This window comes from Lucilia sericata, unplaced genomic scaffold, assembly GCF_015586225.1.
Source record: "Lucilia sericata isolate MDLA Ls3-8-SP2 unplaced genomic scaffold, ASM1558622v1 Contig000767F_arrow, whole genome shotgun sequence".
Lineage (NCBI taxonomy): Eukaryota > Metazoa > Arthropoda > Insecta > Diptera > Calliphoridae > Lucilia > Lucilia sericata.
In genome coordinates, this window is record NW_023994764.1 from 122,590 (window position 1) to 147,198 (window position 24,609).

Genomic DNA, 24,609 nt, shown 5'->3' on the forward strand with positions numbered 1-24,609 from the left:
CCTATAGAAATACTGTTCACATTGTGATAAGTTTGTCTATAGAAAAGTAGTTCACATTGTGACAAGTTTTCTATAGAAAAATAATTCACATTGTGACAACTTTTCATGTAGAATTATTGTTCACATTGTGACAAGTTTGTCTATAGAAAATAGTTCACATTATGACAAGTTATCCTATAGAAAAGTTTTGTGACAAATTATAGAAAAGTTGTTCACATTGTGACAAGTTTTCCTTAGAAAAGTTGTTCGCATTGTAACAAATTTTCCTGTACAAAAGTTGTTTACATTGTGACAAGTTTTCATATAGAAGAGTTGTTCACATTGTGAAAAATTTTCTTATTGAAAAGTTGTTCACATTGTGACAAGTTTTCCTATAGAAAAGTAATTCATATTGTAATTCATCATAGAAATATTGTTCACATTGTGACAAGTTTGTCTATAGAAAAGTTGTTCACATTGTGACAAGTTTTTCTATAGAAAAGTTGTTCACATTGTGACAAGTTTTCCAATAGAAAAGTAGTTCATATTGTGACAACTTTTCCTATAGAAATGTTGTTCACATTGTGACAAGTTATTCTATAGAAAAGTAGTTCACATTGAGACAAGTTTTTCTATAGAAAAGTTGTTCACATTGTGACAAGTTTTCCTATAGGAAAGTTGTTCACATTGTGACAAGTTTTCCTATAGAAAAGTTGTTCACATTGTGACAAGTTTTCCTATAGAAAAGTTGTTCACATTGTGACAAATTTTCCTATAGAAAAGTAGTTCATATTGTGACAACTTTTCCTATAGAAATATTGTTCACATTGTGACAAGTTTTTCTATAGAAAAGTAGTTCACATTGTGACAAGTTTTTCTATAGAAAAGTTGTTCACATTGTGACAAGTTTTCCTATAGAAAAGTAGTTCATATTGTGACAACTTTTCCCATTGAAATATTGTTCACATTGTGACAAGTTTGTCTATAGAAAAGTAGTTCACATTGTGACAAGTTTTTCTATAGAAAAGTTGTTCACATTGTGACAAGTTTTTCTATAGGAAAGTTGTTCACATTGTGACAAGTTTTCCTATAGAAAAGTTGTTCACATTGTGACAAGTTTTCCTATAGAAAAGTTGTTCACATTGTGATAAGTTTTCCTATAGAAAAGTTGTTCACATTGTGATAAGTTTTCCTATAGAAAAGTTGTTCATATTGTGACAAGTTTTCCTATAGAAAAGTTGCTCACATTGTGACAAGTTTTCCTATTGAAAAGTTGTTCACATTGTGACAAGTTTTCCTATAGAAAAGTAGTTCATATTGTGACAACTTTTCCTATAGAAATATTGTTCACATTGTGACAAGTTTTTCTATAGAAAAGTTGTTCACATTGTGACAAGTTTTCCTATAGGAAAGTTGTTCACATTGTGACAAGTTTTCCTATAGAAAAGTTGTTCACATTGTGACAAGTTTTCTCAGATAAAACTTGTTCACATTGTGGAACTTTTTCTTATAGAAAAGTTGATTATATTGTCACAACTTAAGACTGCAATTTCAAAATCTCTTAAGGGGTTTTTTCAAAAAAAAAAAAAAATTATTAATATGATTTCAAAATTAAAAGAAAAAATTGAAAAATTGCAATGAAGTCTCTTGGGTTTTTTCTCTTTTGAAAATGAATGATAGAAAAGTGATGGTTAATGAAATGTAGGGGAATTTGTTAAAAAAAGTTATAACTTTAAAAGAAAAAACTACTTACCGACATCTTCAGTTTTATAATTTTGTATAATTTCAGCCAATTCCAAATTACCAGCAATAACAGCAACCTAAAGTTTTATAGAAAATTTTTCAAAAAGAAAAAGTTTTAAAAATAAAAATATTAATAGATTTTAAAATTAGAAATTAGATATTTTCAAAAATAATTTAAAAAAACATATAAGAAAAATTAATATATTAAAAACTACTAAAGAAACCCATTATTTAAGTTAAAAAAAAACCCAAAATTAAAAACTTTATAAACATTTAAACCTTATTGTTTCTATAGATAGAAATAGTAGAGTAAATAGTAGAGTAAATACCTGATAAGGAGTTTGATTGGCATAATTTAGCGCACCACGTTGGGCACCACGAAATAGAAGCATTCTAGCACAAGCCTCCTGATTGTTAACAGCGCATACATGCAATGGTGTATTACCGGAAGCATTACGGCCATCCATGTCCGCACCATAAAACAATAAATGTTCCAAATGCTGGACAAGACCGTGACGACAGGCCTAATACATTGTTTTTTTTTTGTTTTAATTTTTTTTATATTTATTTATAAATATTTTTTTGGTAGATTTTTTAGTTGGTAGTAGTTGAAATTTTTGGTAGTAATAGTGTGTGTTTTTATTTTTGTATAGCCCCGATTAATAAGAACAGTTATGTTGGGAAACCGAAAATAGTGAAAAATATAAAAATATTGTTTTTTTTTCGTTAGCAGATTTTGAAAAAGTTGTTAAAGGTTCAATATATATAATTTTTTTATTTTTGAATTCTCAGGGGAAAACCAGAGTGTATAAAGAAATTTTTAAATATTTTTATTTTATAAATTTTAAAAATTAAACACAATTTAAAAAAAAAATAACCATTTTATAAAAAAAAAAAAATAAATTTAGAAACTTTGACACAACTTTTCTATAGAAAAGAGCATTTTATATGAAAATAGATGTCACAATGTGATCAATATTTCTATAGAGATAGATGTCACAATATGAACAATTTCTCTATAGAAAATGTAGTCACAATATGAACAACTTTTCTATAGAAAAGGTTGTCAGAATGTGAACAACTTTTCTATAGAAAAGGTTGTCACAATGTGAACACCTTTTCCAGAGAAAAGGATATCGCAATGTGAACAACTTTTCTATAGAAAAATACTCTATAGTCTAGTCTATAGTCTAGTCTATAGTCTAGTCTATAGTCTAGTCTATAGTCTAGTCTATAGTCTAGTATATAGTCTAGTCTATAGTCTAGTCTATAGTCCAGTCTATAGTCTAGTCTATAGTCTAGTCTATAGTCTAGTCTAGTCTATAGTCTAGTCTATAGTCTAGTCTATAGTCTAGTCTATAGTCTAGTCTATAGTCTAGTCTAGTCTATAGTCTAGTCTATAGCCTAGTCTAGTCTATAGTCTAGTCTATAGTCTAGTCTATAGTCTAGTCTAGTTTATAGTCTAGTCAGGTCTATAGTCTAGTCTAGTCTATAGTCTAGTCTATAGTCTAGTCTATAGTCTAGTCTAGTCTAGTCTATAGTCTAGTCTAGTCTATAGTCTAGTCTAGTCTAGTCTAGTCTAGTCTAGTCTAGTCTAGTCTAGTCTAGACTAGACTAGTCTAGTCTAGTCTAGTCTAGTCTAGTCTAGTCTAGTCTAGTCTAGTCTAGTCTAGTCTAGTCTATAGTCTAGTCTAGTCTAGTCTAGTCTAGTCTAGTCTAGTCTAGTCTATAGTCTAGTCTAGTCTATAGTATAGTCTATAGTCTAGTCTGTAGTCTAGTCTGTAGTATAGTCTATAGTCCAGTCTATAGCCTAGTCTATAGTCTAGTCTATAGCCTAGTCTATAGTCTATAGTCTAGTCTATAGTCTAGTCTATAGTCTAGTCTAGTCTATAGTGTATAGTCTATAGTCTGGTCTAGTCTAGTCTAGTCTATAGTCTAGTCTATAGTCTAGTCTATAGTCTAGTCTATAGTCTAGTCTATAGTCTAGTCTATAGTGTAGTCTATAGTCTAGTCTATAGTCTAGTCTATAGTCTAGTCTATAGTCTAGTCTATAGTCTAGTCTATAGTGTAGTCTATAGTATAGTCTAGTCTATAGTCTAGTCTATAGTCTAGTCTAGTCTATAGTCTAGTCTATAGTCTAGTCTATAGTCTAGTCTATAGTCTAGTCTATAGTCTAGTCTATAGTCTAGTCTATAGTCTAGTCTAGTCTAGTCTATAGTCTAGTCTATAGTCTAGTCTATAGTCTAGTCTAGTCTAGTCTAGTCTAGTCTAGTCTAGTCTAGTCTAGTCTAGTCTAGTCTAGTCTAGTCTAGTCTAGTCTAGTCTATAGTCTAGTCTAGTCTATAGTCTAGTCTATAGTCTAGTCTATAGTCTAGTCTATAGTCTAGTCTATAGTCTAGTCTGTAGTCTAGTCTATAGTGTAGTCTATAGTCTAGTCTATAGTCTAGTCTATAGTCTAGTCTATAGTCTAGTCTATAGTCTAGTCTATAGTCTAGTCAATAGTCTAGTCTATAGTCTAGTCTATAGTCTAATTTATAGTATAGTCTATAGTATAGTCTAGTCTATTGTCTAGTCTATAGTCTAGTCTATAGTCTAGTCTATAGTCTAGTCTATAGTCTAGTCTATAGTCTAGTCTATAGTCTAGTCTATAGTCTAGTCTATAGTCTAGTCTATAGTCTAGTCTATAGTCTAGTCTATAGTCTAGTCTATAGTCTAGTCTATAGTCTAGTCTATAGTCTATAGTCTAGTCTATAGTCTAGTCTAGTCTAGTCTATAGTCTATAGTCTATAGTCTAGTCTATAGTCTAGTCTATAGTCTAGTCTATAGTCTAGTCTATAGTCTAGTCTATAGTCTACTCAGTCTATAGTCTAGTCTATAGTCTATAGTCTAGTCTATAGTCGTCTATAGTCTAGTCTATAGTCTAGTCTATAGTCTAGTCTATAGTCTAGTCTATAGTCTGTCTATAGTCTAGTCTATAGTCTAGTCTAGTCTAGTCTATAGTCTCTATAGTCTAGTCTATAGTCTAGTCTATAGTCTAGTCTATAGTCTAGTCTATAGTCTAGTCTATAGTCTAGTCTATAGTCTAGTCTAGTCTAGTCTATAGTCTAGTCTATAGTCTAGTCTATAGTCTAGTCTAGTCTAGTCTATAGTCTAGTCTATAGTCTAGTCTACAGTCTAGTCTATAGTCTAGTCTATAGTCTTGTCTATAGTCTAGTCTATAGTCTAGTCTATAGTCTAGTCTATAGTCTAGTCTATAGTCTAGTCTATAGTCTAGTCTATAGTCTAGTCTGTAGTCTAGTCTATAGTCTAGTCTATAGTCTAGTCTATAGTCTAGTTGTCACAACGTAAGCAACTTTTCTATATAAAAATTTGTCACAATGAGAGCAACTTTTCTACAGAAAATGTTGTCACAATATGAGTAAGTTTTCTATAAAAAATATGTCACAATGAGAGTAACTTTCCTTAAGAAAAAGTTGTCACATTGTGAGCAATTTTCCTTAAGAAAAAGTTGTCACAATGTGAGTAACTTTTCTGTAGAAAAAGTTGTCAACATGTTGCTAAACATGTTGTTAAATTATTATTTTTTGTTTTTGAAACTTTATTTAAAGAAAATTTTTTATAAAATGGTTTTAAAACAGAATAATAGTATACCATCACCAATTGTAATAGATTTTATTTAAATTAATTTAAAATTGATATTACATATTTAAAACTACTATATTTTTTATTTAATTATTTTCTTTAACATATTTTATTAAACATATTATTTTTATTTATTTAATTTCTTTTAAATATAAACTCTGTTCCTCTTTATACAAAAAAATATCATTTACTTACCTGATGCACCTCATTCCAACCTTGATTATCTTGTGTGCCCAACGAGGCATGATCATGCAAAAGACTTTCAGTTATTTTTGGTTCACATTTACGTGTTATGGATATATATAAAGGAGTAATGCCACGACCATCTTTATAATTTGGTGAAGCTCCCAGTTCCAAAAGGGTGCTAAATAAAGATAAACATTTAATTTATAAGAAATCAAAAGAAGTTCTGATTTGAGACTATTTAAACTTACGTTACAGCTTCTAACGAATCTTTTTCCACAGCTCGATGTAATGCTGTGGTACCATCTTTGGTACGATAATCCAATAGAGCACCACCGTTTACCAAAGCTATAAGCAGTTTATTTGGTTTTTTAGCACCTGTGGCCACGGTTAGTGGTGTCTCACCACTTTCGGGACAATGAAAATTTGGGTCCAGCCCTTTGGCACACATTTTTGCGATTTTTTCCACATGACCACCATTGATGCATTCTAGAAATCGTCGTAAATTGGCACGAGTATGTAACGCTTTCAATTGGCGTTCATCTAAATTTAACATTTTATAGACGCGACGTTTATATTTGAGCTGTAAGAGGAAATTTTGATGGTTTATCTCGGTTTGTGTTTGTTAGCAAATTGAAAACTTACCTCCAAATAGCCCACTGGACCATTGAATGGATAATCACCCAAACGTCTTTCTTCATCGAGAAATTTGCCAGCCTTACCATTAGAGGGTGGACAAAAGAGACCATAGTTAAAGCTCTCTTTAAGTTCCTGGAAGAGAAGAAGAAATAGAGATATTAATAGAAATATTTAAAGAGAAGAGACAAATTTTTTCATAAAAAGTTATTCATAAAGAGAGACAAGTTTTTCTGTGGAAAAGTTGCTCACATTGTTACATTTTTTTACAGAAAACTTGCAATCATTCTGACAAAATTTTCTATAGAAAATGTTGTCTGAATATGGACAAAGTTGCTCACATTGTGACAACATTTTCTATAGAAAATTTGCTCACATTGTGACAACATTTTCTATAGAAAATTTGCTCACATTGTGACAACATTTTCAATAGAATATTTGCTCACATTGTGACAACATTTTCTATAGAAAATTTGCTCACATTGTGACAACAGAAATTTAGAAAATTTGCTCACATTGTGACAACATTTTCTATAGAAAATTTGCTCACATTGTGACAACATTTTCTATAGAAAATTTGCTCACATTGTGACAACATTTTCTATAAAAAAGTTGCTCATATTGTGACTACTTTTTCTATAGAAAAGTTGCTCACATTGTGACTACTTTTTCTATAGAAAAGTTACTCAAATTGTGACAACATTTTCTATAGAAAAGTTGCTCACATTGTGACAACATTTTCTATAGAAAATTTGCTCACATTGTGACAACATTTTCTATACAGAATTTGCTCACATTGTGACAACATTTTCTATAGAAAATTTGCTCACATTGTGACAACATTTTCTATAGAAAATTTGCTCGTATTGTGATAACATTTTCTATAGAAAATTTGTTCGTTTTGTGATAACATTTTCTATAGAAAATTTGCTCGTATTGTGACAACATTTTCTATAGAAAATTTGCTCGTATTGTGACAACATTTTCTATAGAAAATTTGCTTGTATTGTGACAAAATTTTCTATAGAAAATTTGCTCACATTGTGACTACTTTTTCTATGGAAAATTTGATCATATTTTCTATAGAAAATTTGCTCACATTGTGACAATATTTTCTTAAGAACATTTGCTCTTATTGTGACAACATTTTCTATAGAAAAATTGTCTCATATTGTGACAACATTTTCAATAGAAAATTTGCTCATATTGTGACAACATGTTCTATAGAAAATTTGCTCATATTGTGGTAACATCTTCTATAGAAAAGTAGCTTATATTGTGACAACATTTTTTTAAGAACATTTGCTCTTATTGTGACAACATTTTCTATAGAAAATTTGCTTATATTGTGACAACATTTTCAATAGAAAATTTGCTTATATTGTGACAACACGTTCTATAGAATATTTGCTCATATTGTGACTACTTTTTTTGTAAAAAGTTGCTCACATTGTGACTACTTTTTTAATAGAAAATTTGCTCATTCTGTGCCAACATTTTCTATAGAAAATTTGCTCTTATTGTGACAACATTTCCTATAGAAAATTTGCTCACATTGTGACAACATTTTCTATACAATTTAAATTTTTTGTTTCTTATTCTTTAAAAGATTTTCTCATCATTTCGCTAAACTTTTGAAACATTAGTTTAATCAACAACAGACTTCAAAAAAATCTCGTTTTTTTTTTGCTGTTAAAAGATTGTTATCTTCTTCTTAAGCCAGCCACCGAAGCAGCCAGCATATCGAAACATTTCATCCAACTCTTACTTACTTAAATATGTCAACAGTTCTTAAGATAAGAAATGAAATTTTTCATTTTATAAGAAGAAGTAAAACTTTTCTTTTAACGTTGCTGTTGTCTTTAGTAACTATTGAATCCTTAAGCCTCAAAAAAGATAAATTGTTGATGCAGTATGTGGTAGATTTAAGTACTAGACTTAGAAAAGAAAAAACTATTTTATTTCCTGATTGGAACAAACGTTGGAAATGTACACATTCTCAAACACTTACAGCAATCCACTAGATGCAGTTAGAATTTATGTGTATGTGTCTGTCCATCCATTTGGCATAAAGGAAGTCACAGACAGTGCGTGCAACAACCAACCAACCAATAAGTATTGCTTGCTTCTCCCCCATACATATAAAAAAAATGTTATTTTTCTGCATGTGTCGGTAAGTTTAAATATTGTATGAACTGTATTGAATAGTTGAAGGTGGTTGTTGTTGTTGTTGTTGTTGGCTGCGTTAGAGTTTGTTAAAACAGAAAATAAAAATCTATATAGTTTATCATTTGATTGTGGTCCTGTGTACAACCATGTTTTGCTCTTCTGACCATAACACAAATTCAGGTCAATAAAATACAAACACACACACTCACACATAAAATACATTATTTTTACGATAGTGTGGAAAATTGTGGAATATTTGATAAAGTATTGAATAGGTAAGGAAGAAGGGGTCATTGTTTTTGAGTGTTGCATGCAAATAAAACTGATTGTAGACAAATGTTTGAACCATTAGGGAGCTGTTTTTATTGCCATAGCTCTATAGCTTATGGATCCTTTATGGTTGCTATGAAATTATGCCAACTTATTGCTAAATATATAAACGTTGTGTCTGTATGTGTGTTATGTAAATTGATGTTCAAACTGTAGTAAAAAGGGCAATAAACTTTTTTTTCTTCTTTCGTTGATGTTTGAGTAAATTTGTTGTTAAATCAAGTACTTAACAGATTTTTTTTTAATTCATTTGTGGTTATTGCAAAATTTTGTGGTCATTTGGTAGATTTTTTTGATTATTGATAGTTAAGAGCTGGAGTTTAAATCAAAATCCATAGACATTTTGAAAGGTGTGAAAGAGTTGTACTTAAGACAGATGGACAAACAGTAATTATTCTTAGGAAAAGATTAATTGTTTTTCAAAGAAATTGAAATTTAAGAAAATGTAATTGTTACAAGTTTTCCCTTACATTGTGACAACATTTTCCATAGAAAAGTTGCTCACAATCTGACAACTTTTCTCATAGAAAAGTTACTCACAATGTGGTAACTTTTTCCATAGAAAAGTTGTTCATAATGTGACAAGCTTTTCAATAGAAATGTTGCTTAAAATGTGACAACTTTTTCTAAAGAAAAGTTGCTCCCAATGTTACAACTTTTTCCATAGAAATGGTGCTTACTATGTGGCAACTTATTGCATAGAAAAGTTCCTCACAATGTGACAACTTTTTCCATAGAAAAGATGCTCAAAATGTGACAACTTTTTCTATAGAAAAGTTACTCACAATGTGACAACATTTTCAACAGAAAAGTTGCTCAAAATGTTACAACTTTTTCCACAGAAAAATTGCTCACAATGTGACAACTTTTTCCTTAGAAAAGTTGCTCACAATGTGACAACCTTTTCAATAGAAAAGTTGCTCACAATGTGACAAAATTTTCCACAGAATAGTTGTTCACAATGTGACAACTTTTTTATAGAAAAGTTACTCACAATGTGACAACTTTTTTCATAGAAAAGTTTCTCACAATGTGACAAGCTTTTCTATAGAAAAGTCGCTCACAATGTGATAACCTTTTCCATAGAAAAGTTGCTCACAATGTAATAACTTTTTATATAGAAAAGTTACTCACAATGTGACAACTTTTTCCATAGAAAAGTTTTTCCACAATGTGACAACTTTTTATATAGAAAAGTTACTCACAATGTGACAACTTTTTCCATAGAAAAGTTTTTCACAATGTGACAACTTTTTCCATAGAAAAATTGCTCACAATGTGGCAACTATTTTTATAGAAAAGTTGCTCACAATATGACAAGCTTTTCCACAGAAAAGATGCTCACAATGTGACAACTTTTTCTATATAAAAGTTTCTCACAGTATGACAACTTTTTCTATATAAAAGTTGCTCACAATATGACAACTTTTTCTATATAAAAGTTGCTCACAATATGACAACTTTTTCTATATAAAAGTTGCTCACAATATGACAACTTTTTCTATATAAAAGTTGCTCACAATATGACAACTTTTTCTATAGAAAAGTTGCTCAAAATGTGACAACTTTTTCTATAGAAAAGTTGCTCACAATTTGGCAACTATTTTTATAGAAAAGTTGCTCACAATGTGACAAGCTTTTCCACAGAAAAGATGCTCACAATGTGACAACTTTTTCTATAGGAAAGTTGTTCACAGTGTGACAACTTTTCCTTTAGAAAAGTTTCTCACAATGTGACAACTTTTTCACAGAAAAGTTGCTCAAAATTTGACAGCTATTTCTATAGAAAAGTTGCTCACTTTATGACCTTTCCAAAGAAGGTTTTTACATTGAGAGCACGTATTTGTTTAGAGGAATACAACATTCACCTGCACTAAACTTCCTTTCCTCGCTCTAATTACTAACAAATAAGATTTAAAATTCTCCATTGGTGGCAGAATTTTTAACGTTTCGCATAAAAATTTACCTTTGGCGGAACAGCATGTACAACATAAACAGATAACAGACAGCCCAACAAGGTACTAACACTAACAACCACATCATAAACCTCCAATAATTTATGTGAAGTAACTCGTTTATGCACTTGAGACTTTAATGTACAAAAAGGAAGAGCAAAAGGACATTATTTTTTATGAAGGGTACATTAGTAGAGAAAGCATTTGAATGACAAACATAGTAGGAGACAAACAGAGGTTGCAACCGTGTGGCATAATAAAAATAAAAATAAACTTTGTTGTTGTTTATTAAAAAATCTAGAAAAAAACACACAGACAAAATAATAAAAACCAGCAAGTGCGCAATAATGTCAAGCAACCAACCAGTTTTTCCCGTGTTTTGAATAATTTATCAAATAGAAACAGAAATGAGTAAAAAAAATGCATACTTTGGGGAGCAAATCATATAAAAAAGAGGTGTTAAGAAAAAGAAAAACAACAACATGAAAATAAATATTATTTATTTAACAAATAAAACAGGAGCCAACAAACATATAAAGGGGATTATAATTAAAACAAAATAATTAAAAATTAATCAAAGAAGAATATTACAAGTTGTTTTTTTAAAGTATACTTTAAGGAGTGAAGAGCTAGATATACATAAATATATTAGTATGAGTAGTTTTCTTTTAGGAAATCATAGCTCAAAGCTAGAACAATACTAAAGCCAATAGTTTAGTTATAAAATTTAGCATATCTTAAGGAGGCTGTTTATAAGTAGCATACGTTTAGGCTGTAAAAACTTAGAACATGTTAGTTACACAAGCTTTTACTACACTTACCTTTTATCGTTCTCTTACCTTCCGTAAAATGTTTTTCTCTACTTCCTCTTTGCTTTTGCCTCTTCCGAGGTCTATATAAAATTATCTTCTATTCACGTGCTTAAGTCGTTATTGCATTAAATTTTCTATTTAGTCAAAAGAAAACAGACTACAGAAACCAAACGATTTACATTGTTTTATATTATGACCATCAAGAATCATAATTTCAACATGAGTACACCCTAGACTTCCTGGTTACAGCACGTTTCTATATCATTCAATTTCTTTCAATGCACCCATCGTTGTTCCATTATAAAGAACAGAAAAAACAAGCATAGATTTCATATATGATACGTCACATGTTTTTAAGTATTTTTCCGTTTAAACGAGACAAGGCAGCAGATCAAGAGGGTAGAAAACATGTTATGCTGTTGAAAAGGGGGGCGGGTGCAGGTTATTTTACATGACCAACCACTTTTGACACAACACATGATATAAGAATGGTTTGAGGACTCTAAAGAGACCAGGGTATTTTATGGTGAGGTGTTAAAGGTGAAGAATGGTGGTGACAAAACGTGACTTTTTCTATACAAAAAACACACACACACAAGAAACAATATAAAATCTAACTGTATTTATGCTAATCAATGTTTTGCTATCACTCATACGCAGTCATTATGTCTAAGTCTTGGGGAGGATATTAATTTTAATGTTTAAAATTTATTATCCTGTAGCAAATTTGTCAGGAATATTTATATGTAATAACTAAGCATAATATGTAGTTTATGCCGCCTAAGCACTCTATACAAATTAATAGTTCTTAGGTTAAAGCCTAAACATATGCTTTTAATTAAGTTATTTTAAAGTGCCTACAAAGTATACTTTAGCTAAAGATTAATAAAGTATTTAATGGAATTTAGTAATGAATATGTTAGAGTTAAATGTTTTGGGTATACTTTATTAAGTGATTTAAAGAAATTTTATTAAAATTTGGATAATTTTTCATAGAAAAAAACTTGTTATAATGTGACAAGTGACAACATAAAACTGTCACAATGATAGCAATTTTTCTATAGAAAAAGTAGAAAAAATTTTCTATAGAAAAAGTTGTCACAATGTTAGCAAATTTTCTATAGAAAAAGTTGTCACAATGTGAGAAACTTTTCTATGGAAAAAGTTGTCACAATGAGAGAAACTTTTCTATAGAAAAAGTTGTCACTATGTGAGAAAGTTTTCTATAGAAAAGGTTATCACAATGTGAGGAACTTTTCTATAGAAAAGATTGTCACAATGTGAACAACTTTTCTATAGAAAAGATTGTCACAATGTGAACAACTTTTCTATAGAAAAGATTGTCACAATGTGAACAACTTTTCTATAGAAAAGATTGTCACAATGTGAACAACTTTTCTATAGAAAAGGTTATCACAATATGAACAACTTTTCTATAGGAAAGGCTATCACAATGTGAACAACTTTTCTATAGAAAAGGTTGTCACAATGTGAACAACTTTTCTATAGAAAAGGCTATCACAATGTGAACAACTTTTCTATAGAAAAGGTTGTCACAATGTGAACAACTTTTCTATAGAAAAGGTTGTCACAATGTGAACAACTTTTCTATAGAAAAGGTTGTCACAATGTGAACAACTTTTCTATAGAAAAGGTTAACACAATGTGAACAACTTTTCTATAGAAAAGGTTGTCACAATGTGAACAACTTTTCTATAGAAAAGGTTGTCCCAATGTGAACAACTTTTCTATAGAAAAGGTTATCACAATGTGAACAACTTTTTTATAGAAAAGGTTATCAAAATGTGAACAACTTTTCTATAGAAAAGGTTATCTCAATGTGAACAAATTTTCTATAGAAAAGGTTGTCACAATCTGAACAACTTTTCTATAGAAAAGGTTATCTCAATGTGAACAACTTTTCTATAGAAAAGGTTAACACAATGTGAACAACTTTTCTATAGAAAAGGTTAACACAATGTGAACAACTTTTCTATAGAAAAGGTTAACACAATGTGAACAACTTTTCTATAGAAAAGGTTAACACAATGTGAACAACTTTTCTATAGAAAAGGTTAACACAATGTGAAAAACGTTTCTATAGAAAAGGTTAACACAATGTGAACTACTTTTCTATAGAAAAGGTTAACACAATGTGAACAACTTTTCTATAGAAAAGGTTAACACAATGTGAACAACTTTTCTATAGAAAAGGTTAACACAATGTGAACAACTTTTCTATAGAAAAGGTTAACACAACATGAACAACTTTTCTATAGAAAAGGTTAACACAATGTGAACAACTTCTCTATAGAAAAGGTTAACACAATGTGAACAACTTCTCTATAGAAAAGATTGCCACAATGTGAACAACTTCTCTATAGAAAAGATTGCCACAATGTGGACAACTTTTCTATAGAAGAGATTGCCACAATGTGAACAACTTTTCTATAGAAAAGATTGCCACAATATGAACAACTTTTCTATAGAAAAGATTGCCACAATGTGAACAACTTTTCTATAGAAAAGATTGCTACAATGTGAACAACTTTTCTATAGAAAAGATTGCCACAATGTGAACAACTTTTCTATAGAAAAGATTGCCACAATGTGAACAACTTTTCTATAGAAACGGTTGTCAAAATAGAAACAACTTTTCCATAGAAATGATTATCACAATGTGAACAACTTTTCTATAGAAAAGGTTATCTCAAAGTGAACAACTTTTCCATAGAAGAGGTTATCACAATGTGAACAACTTTTCTATAGAAAAGGTTATCACAATGTGAACAACTTTTCTATATAAAAGGTTATCACAATGTGAACAACTTTTCTATAGAAAAGGTTGTCACAATGTGAACAACTTTTCCATAGAAAATGTCGTCACTATGTGAACAACTTTTCTATAGAAAAGGTTGTCACAATGTCAACAACGTTTCTGTAGAAAAGGTTGTCACAATGTCAACAACTTTTCTGTAGAAAAGGTTGTCTCAATGTGAACAACTTTTCTATAGAAAATGTAGTCACAATGTGAACAACTTTTCTATGGAAAATGTGATCACAATGTAAACAACATTTCCATAGAAAATGTCGTCACTATGTGAACAACTTTTCTATAGAAAAGGTTGTCACAATGTCAACAACTTTTCTGTAGAAAAGGTTGTCACAATATGAAGAACTTTATTTTCCATAGAAAAATTGTTCACATTGTGACCAAATTTCTACAGAAAAGTTGTTCACATTGTGATAACCTTTTCTATAGAAAAGTTGTTCACATTGTGTTAACCTTTTCTATAGAAAAGTTGTTCACATTGTGTTAACCTTTTCTATAGAAATGTTGTTCACATTGTGGTGTGTTGTTCACACTGTGTTAACCTTTTCTATAGAAAAGTTGTTCACATTGTGTTAACCTTTTCTATAGAAAAGTTGTTCACATTGTGTTAACCTTTTCTATAGAAAAGTTGATCACATTGTGTTAACCTTTTCTATAGAAAAGTTGATCACATTGTGTTAACCTATTCTATAGAAAAGTTGTTCACATTGTGTTAACCTTTTCTATAGAAAAGTTGTTCACATTGTGTTAACCTTTTCTATAGAAAAGTTGTTCACATTGTGTTAACCTTTTCTATAGAAAAGTTGTTCACATTGTGTTAACCTTTTCTATAGAAAATTTGTTCACATTGTGACAACCTTTTCTATAGAAAAGTTGTTCACATTGAATTAACCTTTTCTATAAAAAAGTTGTTCACATTGAATTAACCTTTTCTATAGAAAAGTTGTTCACATTGTGTTAACCTATTCTATAGAAAAGTTGTTCACCTTTTCTATGGAAAAGTTGTTCACATTGTGTTAACCTTTTCTATAGAAAAGTTGTTGATATTGTGATAACCTTTTCCATAGAAAAGTTGTTCACATTGTGTTAACCTTTTCTATAGAAAAGTTGTTCACATTGTGTTGACATTTTCTATAGAAAAGTTGTTCACATTGTGTTGACATTTTCTATAGAAAAGTTGTTCACATTGTCTTAACCTTTTCAATAGAAAAGTGGTTAACGTTGTCACAACCTATTCGATAGAAAAGTTGTTCACATTGTGACCGCATTTTCTCTAGAAAAGTTGTTCACTTTGTGTTAACCTTTTCTATAGAAAAGTTGTTCACATTGTGACAAAATTTTCCTTTTGTTCTTTTTTATTTTTGATATTAAAACTCATGGTCCCCGCATAGTTTTGCAGAAAAAAAAGAATTTTTGCAATTTCAAATTGTAATAAAAAGCAGGTGTGAAAAATAGTAACAAATTACAAAAAAAAAAAAAAAACTAAAAGAAAATAGTTTGATAAAAGTTTAGATGCCACAATGAGAAGGCAATGTTTGTTTTTTTGTGATATTTAGTTTTAGTTTATGCAGTAACTTTTAATTCAGCAGAAAATTGCAAAGGTTTTAGTTGCAGTGTTTTTGCTGTCTATTAGTTTTGGTTTTTTTTTTTCAAAAAGTTAAACTGACAGTTGGAACAGACTAAATGAATGCTGCGGAAATGCGGCTAATTTATAGGTTTGTCTGGCTGTCTGTTATAATTTGCTTTTAATCACAAAACTGTTCCGAAACTTTGTAGACTCAAATGAACTGTTAGTTAAATAATTGTTGAGAAAACATTGATTTGCTTGCAGTTGTACTATTGTTAATTAAAAAAAAAAATTGTTTAACTTTGAAAATGTATGTTATTACCAAAAGTATGCAATCTGTTATATATTAAAATAAATCCTAAAAGTAAGCTTTGTCTCATGTTACTTATGTGTTAGAAAAGAAGTGTCTATGGAGATTGTGTAGAAAATCCTGAGGGATATTTAACATTTTAAACATATGATGCCATTTAGGAGTTGAAGTGTTGTTAGAAAAAAAATTATTTTTAATATTGATTAAAACTCTAGATTGTGTTTAAATTCTGCACAAAAACCATATTTGTTGTTTTAAAAGGGGCAACACAAGGAAGTAATTTTTCAATTATTTAAAGGATTTTTAAAATTTAAGTAATTATTTTAAAATCCCTTTAGGATTCACTTTTGTTTTATTCTATAGACGCCTGTTTGTATGCTAAGTTTTCTATCACATTCTGTTTCCGTTTAAATTTGTTTAAAAAAAGCTTTTAGCTTTAAAAGAGTTTTGTATCAGAAATTTTTTCTTTAATATATTTGTTTCTTCCTTTTTAGTTTATTAAAGCTTCTTTCTTTTTCTTGCTGGAAAACACAAGAAGTTTGAACTACTTGTTGTTCATTATTATAAAATTATGTTTGCAATTTCTGTTTGTAAATGAACTCCTTTTTACAATATTTATTATTCAATTATACATTCATTAAGGAAACAAAAGTAGAGTAAATTGCCAGAGAAAGAGTACAGGAAACACACACTTCTAGAGAAAAGAGTTTTAAACAGTGATCGTCAGCAGGAAACGGTAGCTTTTTCGAACAAAGATTTTATTTAGAAGTAATCTTCTCCATTTACCGTTCACTGCTTTAAAAGTATGTGTGTTTAAACTAGATTAGTGTAACTGGTACTTTTAACACAAAACCTTATTGATTGTACAAAGAAAAAGTACTTATTTTTGTGTTTCATATTAATGCTGCTGTTAAAAGTTGCTTATGTTTGTTGTATAATGTTTAATGATTGTTCATTCGGTTCATACTTCTTTTTCTAATGTATAATTGTGCAATTTAGTAGCTTTATGTACGTAGTTTCAAGTTAATATAAACATTCGTAACTATTGATGTTAGAAATTCCATCAGTTTAGTTTAGTTTTATTCAGATGAAAAGTCTTTATAGTTCCCTGAATTACCCTACGACAGGATTAGCCATGTTATTGGTTTGAAGACGAAAGTTGCCTCGAGTTTGAGCAAATTCGCTGTACAAGAGACGCTTACAGTTTGATAGCTTTCCCTATTGAAAGTTCTTTGAAAAAGTTTATCAGATTCTATAGAAAACCGGCACAAAATCTTACAATCTTTTCTATAGGAAAGTTGCTTAGAATCGGACAACTTTTTGCTTACAATCTGACAACTTTTTTCAACAGCATAGTTGCTCACAATCTAACAACTTTTTTCTCACAATGTGATAACTTTTTCTATAGAAAAGTTGCTCACAATCTGACAACTTTTAATATAGAAAATGTTGCTTATAATCTGACAACTTTTTCTATAGAGAAGTTGCTTATAATCTGACAACTTTTTCTATAGAAAAGTTGTTCAGAGTCTGACTACTTTTTCTAAAGAAAAGTTGCTCAGAGTCTGACTACTTTTTCTATAGAAAAATTGGTTAGAGTCTGACAAATCTGGCTACTTTTTCTATAGAAAAGTTGCTCAGAGTCTGACAGCTTTTTCTATAGAAAAGAGCTCATAGTGTGACTACTTTTTCTATAGAAAAGTTGCTCACAATCTGACTACTTTTAATATAGAAAATGTTTCTTATAATCTGACAACTTTTTCTATAGAGAAGTTGCTTATAATCCGACAACTTTTTCTATAGAAAAGTTGCTCAGAGTCTGACAGCTTTTTCTATAGAAAAGATGCTCAGAGTCTGACTACTTTTTCTATAGAAAAGTTGCTCAGAGTCCGACTACGTTTTCTATAGAAAAGTTGTTCAGAATCTGACTACTTTTTCTATAAAGAAGTTGCTCAGAGTCTGACAGCTTTTTCTATAGAAAAGAGCTCATAGTCTGACTCCTTTTTCTATAGAAAAGTTGCTCACAATCTGACTACTTTTAATATAGAAAATGTTGTTTATAATCTGACAACTTTTTCTATAGAAAAGTTGCTTATAATCCGACAACTTTTTCTATAGAAAAGTTGCTCAGAGTCTGACAGCTTTTTCTATAGAAAAATTGCTCAGAGTCTGACTAGTTTTTTAAAAGAAAAGTTGCTCAGATCCTGACTACTTTTTCCATAGAAAAGTTGCTCCGAGTATGACTACGTTTTCTACAGAAAAGTTGCTCAGAGTCTGACTACTTTTCCTATAGAGAAGTTGCTCAGAGTCTGACTACTTTTTCAAAAGAAAAGTTGCTCAGAGTCTGACTACTTTTTCCATAGAAATGTTGCTCAGAGACTGACTAATTTTTCTATAGAAAAGTTGCTCAGAGTCTGTCTGCCTTTTTTATAAAAAGTTTCCCAGAGTCTGACTACTTTTTCTATAGAAAACTTGCTCAGTGTCTGCCAACTTTTTCTATGGAAAAGTTGTTCAGAGTCTGACATTGTCTATAGAAAGTTGCTCATTTTCTAACCACTTTTTCTATAGAAAAGTTCCTCAGAGTCTGACAAAATTTTCTATTGAAAAGTTGCAACTTTTTCTATAGAAAAGTTGCTCAGAAACCGATAGCTTTTTGATTTTTGAAATGTTGATCAAATGTTGACAGCTTTCTCTTTAGACAAGTAGCTTAGAGTGAGAGCTTTATCTTTAAAATAGAATGGATTCTCTTAGCTCATCTAACTATCAGTTTATACCGATCGGTAATCCTGTTCTAAGTTTTATAAATGGTTGTATAAAAAACAAAATTCTATAAAAACCAGTTTTCTATAAAGAAGCTAAAATATACGAGTCAAAATAAAATGCATTTGAAATACAATTTTTATTTGTGTGCATTTTAGCACACACTAGAACACACATACACATGCACTTATCGATGAGATGACGATGCGGATGATGATGATGATTATTATGGTTCTTTACTGTTTTAGGACAATAACCATAGAGTTCATGTTTTATTTCTTTTTCTTTTATGGATTATAACAATAGTCGTATAAATATACGAGGGTTGTTTGAAATGATTATTGTGTTTTTAAAAGATTTGTGGAAGGTCTTATACCCTAGATTTTGAAGATCCTAAAAAATTTTCAATTGGCAATAACTTGGTAGTTCTTTACTTAATGCCCAACCCTCGCTTTTATTAAAAAAAACATCATTCAATGACTATAAGACAGACTTTTGGCCACATGGCCTTTGATGTACATAAGAAGACTCTATATAATGACTTTGGAAAAATGTACGTATATGTGGATGTGTTCGTGTTCACATTGGTTTAGTATCATATTACATACGAAAACTGACAGTAAAAAAAGAACAAAAAGTTGTACAAGATAAAGAAGAACTAAAAATTGCCATACAAAATTGTCTTGGCATGTTTGTTGGTGTTGTGGTGCTGCTGGCTATTGGTGAATTTCATAAAAAGCACAAATTCCTTATGGTCGTTCTTGATGTCGTTGTCACAATTCATCTATATACTACAGAAAAATACAACACACTTTGGAAACATGAAACTCATACCATGACAATTTTGAAAAAAGCAAAATAAAAAAATGGAAAAAATTACATTGGAATAAAAAAGAGTTTTTATGGTCAAGCTTCTTCTATAAGGTACGAATATGTATTTTCAACCATAAAAAGAAATCCTACAGAAAATATACAACAATCCATGTATAAAATAGAAGTAATTGTGATCTGTTTAGCTACAAATAGGGTTAATGTTTAGAGAATTTACAAAGAATTAGCCATAAATTTGTTGAATATGATTGTGGAAATTTTCCACATTTGAAGGCAACAAAAAATAATAAAATGAAGTGGGTGTAGAGGTTTTTAAATAGACTTTTAAAAGTTGCTCAAAGTTTAACAACTTTTTCATTAGTAAAGTTGCTCAAAGTCAGACAACTTTATCTATAGAAAAGTTGCTCAGAGTCTGACTAATTTTTCTATAGAAAACTTGCTCTGAGTCTGACTATTTTTACCATAAAAAAGTTGCTTATAATCTGACAACTTTATCTATAGAAAACTTGCTGAAAATCTGACTACTTTTTCCATAGAATAGTTGCTCAGAGTCTGACTACTTTTTCTACAGAAAAGTTGATCAGAGTCTAACTACTTTTTCTATAGAAAAGTTGCTTAGAGTCTGACTCACTTTTCTATAGAAAAATTGCTCAGAATCTGACTACCATTTCTATAGAAAAGTTGCTCAGAATCTGACTAGCTTTTCTATAGAAAAGTTGCACAGAGTCTGACTACTTTTTGTACAGAAAAGTTGCTGAAACTCTGCCAACTTTTTTTACAGAAAAGTTGCTCAGAGTCTGACAACTTTTTGTATAAAAAAGTAGCTCGGCATCTGCCTACTTTTTCTATAGAAAAGTTGCTCTGAGTCTGACTACTATTTCTATAGAAAAGTAGCTCAGAGTCTGACTACTTTTTCTATAGAAAAGTTGCTGAGACTCTGCCAACTTTTTTTATAGAAAAGTTGCTCAGATTCTGACTACTTTTTCTATAGAAAAGTTGCTCAGAGTCTGACTACTTTTTCTATAGAAAAGTTGCTCAGAGTCTAACTACTTTTTCTATAAAAAAGTTGCTCAGAGTCTAACTACTTTTTCTATAGAAAAGTTGCTCAGATTCTGACTACTTTTTCTATAGAAAATTTGCTCAGAGTCTGACTACTTTTTCTATAGAAAAGTTTCTCAGAGTCTGACTACTTTTTCTATAGAAAAGTTTCTCAGAGTCTGACTACTTTTTCTGTAGAAAAGTTGCTCAGAGTCTGACTACTTTTTCTATAGAAAAGTTGCTCAGAGTCTGACTACTTTATCTATTGAAAAGTTGCTCAGAGGCTGACTACCTTTTCCATAGAAAAGTTGCTGGAAATCTGACTACTTTTTCCATAGAATAATTGCTGAAAGTCAGAATACTTTTTCTATAGAAAAGTTGCTCAAAGTTTGACAACTTTTTCTTAAGAAAAGTTGCTCAAAGTTTGACAACTTTTTCTTAAGAAAAGTTGCTCAAAGTTTGACAACTTTTTCTTAAGAAAAGTTGCTCAAAGTTTGACAACTTTTTCTTAAGAAAAGTTGCTCAAAGTTTGACAACTTTTTCTTAAGAAAAGTTGCTCAAAGTTTGACAACTTTTTCTTAAGAAAAGTTGCTCAAAGTTTGACAACTTTTTCTTAAGAAAAGTTGCTCAAAGTCGAACAACTTTATCTATAAAAAAGTTGCTCAGAGTCTGACTACTTTTCTATAGAAAAGTTGCTCAGAGTTTGACTACTTTTTCTATAGAAAAGTTGCTCAGAGTCTGACTACTTTTTCTATAGAAAAGTTGCTCAGAGTCTGACTACTTTTTCTATAGAAAAATTCCTCAGAGTCTGACTACATTTTCTATAGAAAAGTTGCTTAGATCCAAACAGCATTTTCCTTAGAAATGATGATTCGAGTCAGACAACATTTTCTTTAGACAAGTTGCACAGAATCTAATAACTTTTTCCTTGGAAATGTTGCTCGGAGTATGACAACTTTTTCTTTAGAAAAATTGTTCAAAGTCTGACAGCTTGTTCTTCATAAAAGTTGTTCTGAGTCTGACAACTTTTTCCATAAATCCACCCCCCTAAAATTTTACCCTTCATCAATATTATCGAAAAAATTTCATAAACATTCAATTATAATAAAATTTTATGACAATTTTCTACTCATACCCTTAAAAGTATGCTAAACATTGCTTAAACAATCTAAAAATATGCATTAAAAATTTCAACAATTAAGCAATTTATATTTTCAGCAACGCCCATTATCAAATATTTTGCAAAATTTCTTTAATATAAAAGCTATAAATCAAGAATTTCCAAAAAATAAAAACCCATAAAAGACGGCTGTTGTACAAAAAAAAAAAGAAAATTTTCTATTTTATTAGATTTAAAGCGTAAATAGTAAAGAGTGTGAGAGGTAAAGAGGGTAAAACCTCAAATATGTTTAAAAGTAAAATTTTCGTATTATTTTTAAAGCAACAAAATCTAGTAACAATAATTCAAATACAACAAATACATTTGCTGCTGTTTTAAAGCAACCCCCACTCCCCCCAAAAAAGCACATAAATTCTAAAACACAATGGTCTTTAAATGAAAAAAGAAATCCATGTCGAAAATGAACAAAACAAAAATAATAACTGTAAACGAGAAAAACTTAATGGCCTTCATGACGACTTTCATAATTAATTTACGCATAATTAATTTGAGAAATCTAGCATATATTTAGGGGATGATATCAAATAATAGTAGTAGTAGTATACTTAGACATACACAGTGTTTGTATGTATAAAGTACAAATGTAATTGTCATAGTAGTACTTAGTTTTTAGAAAACATTTTATCGTAGTATAGAGAGAGTAGAGTATTGTAGTAGTAGAGTGTTGTAGATTAAAGGGGGGTTTTGGGAAACAGGGAAGTTTAAACCGGCTTAAGCTTAAAGGGTATGAGTTATATTTTAATATATTAAATAAGGACATTAAACAAAAAAAAAAAACGTAGTTTTTGTTTTTATCACAATTGTCAGCCTAAAAGTAGGCATATGTGTATACATCATTCTTTTAAAAATACACTTTCATGAAAGCATACATCACGAGCAGGTTTTTAGAAATAAAAGTTTACGAGGGTTGTTTAGAAATTATGGTATAGAAAAACACTTCTTTTGCTCGAAATCTGACAACTTTTTTGTATAGAAAAGTTTCTCAGAGTCTGACAACTTATTCTACAGAGAAGTTGCTCAGAGTCTGACATTTTTTTCTATAGAGAAGTTGCTCAGCGTCTGACAATTTTTTCTACAGAGAAGTTGCTCAGAGTCTGACAACTTTTTCTATAGAAAAGTTGCTCAGATTAGGACAACATTTTCTATACAAAAGTTGCTGAGATTGTCACAACTTTTTCTATAGGAATGCTGCTCAGATTGATACAACTTTTTCCATAGAAAGTTTTTCAGATTGTGACAACTTATTCTATAGAAAAGTTGCTCAGATTGTGACAACTTTTTCTATAGAAAAAATGCTCAGACTGTGACGAGTTTTTCTATAGAAAAGTTGCCCAGATTGTGACAACTTATTCTATAGAAAAGTTGTTCCGATTGTGACAATTTTTCTATAGAAAAGTTGCTCAGATTGTGAAAACTTTTTCTATAGAAAAGTTGCTCAGACTGTGACAACTTATTCTATCGAAAAGTTGCTGAGATTGTGACAACTTTTTCTATAGAAATATTGCTCAGATTGGGACAATTTTAGAAAAGTTGCTCAGACTTTGACAACTTTTTCCATTGAAAAGTTCGTCAGATTGGGACAACTTATTCCATAAAAAAGTTGCTCAGTTTGGCACAACTTATTCTTCAAAAAGTTGCTCAGATTGTGACAACTTTTTCTATAGAAAAATTTCTCATATTCTGACAACTTTTTTAAAGAATAGTTGCTCAGATTCTGACAACTTTTTTTAAAGAAGGGTTGCTCAAAATCTGACAGCTTCTTCTATAAAAAAGTTGCTCAGATTCTGGCAACTTTTTCTATAGAAAACATGATCCAATTTTCTGATTCTTATAACTTTTCTTACCGGAAAGTTACTCAAGTTTTAACTACTATTAAAGGATTAAATGTACTTAATCCCTTAACTACCCTCGTTATTATACCTCAAAACGTTTTCCAACTAATGGAAAATGTTTGTTGGCTACAACAACAACAAAAAAGTGTAAAAACAAAAACTCAGTACATGAAAAATCTTTCTATGATGATATTACACTTCTATATATTTTACCTTTGTACTGATATGGGTTTTTAACCTTTTTAGTTTGTTTTTGTTGTTGCTGTTTCCTTTTAGAATTTTTCTTTCAGTTTTTGTTTTCTATGAAAACCGAGAATTTTTGTTTTAGACAAAAACAAACAAAAGTTATGACTGCACTATGCCAGACACTCACTATATGTTTTAAGTACTATATAGTATAATATTTATTTTTGTTGTTTTTGTTTTAATATTTTATTGTTGTAGAAAAAAAAACTTATATATTTACATACGACTCAATCCTTTAAACATACCTATGATGATATTGCTGCATGTGTTTGTAATACACACTTGGGTTTTTTGATGCCAAGTACTGCCTATTTGTATACTATACTATAGTGTAGCATATATACTACAGTATATTATTATGCTATAGTTATATTACAACAGTAGTCATTGACCTTTAAATCGTTGTACAATAACGTGCTGCTGCAGTTTTGCTACCTTTTTTTTTTATTTAGAATCAAATAAAAAAGGAATGAATGAATAGAGAAATGTATTCACTTTGTTAGCCGGATTTGCAGCAATTTCTGTCTGTCTGTTTGTTTGTTATGAATTGTATGATTATCATT

General features: G+C 30.0%; 1 protein-coding gene across 2 annotated transcripts in view; it reads right to left on the reverse strand.

The window, feature by feature from the left end:
- LOC119607949 (protein shank) overlaps positions 1-24,609 on the reverse strand; it is a 124,611-nt gene that overhangs the window by 16,744 nt on the left and 83,258 nt on the right. For both annotated transcript variants that reach the window (XM_037962117.1, XM_037962116.1), the window contains exons 2-6: positions 6,193-6,318; positions 5,799-6,130; positions 5,560-5,728; positions 2,052-2,246; positions 1,733-1,799 (exon numbers count right to left, since the gene is read on the reverse strand). In XM_037962117.1, the coding sequence (XP_037818045.1) occupies positions 1,733-1,799; positions 2,052-2,246; positions 5,560-5,728; positions 5,799-6,130; positions 6,193-6,318 (889 nt within the window). The remainder of the gene's footprint in view (positions 1-1,732; positions 1,800-2,051; positions 2,247-5,559; positions 5,729-5,798; positions 6,131-6,192; positions 6,319-24,609) is intronic.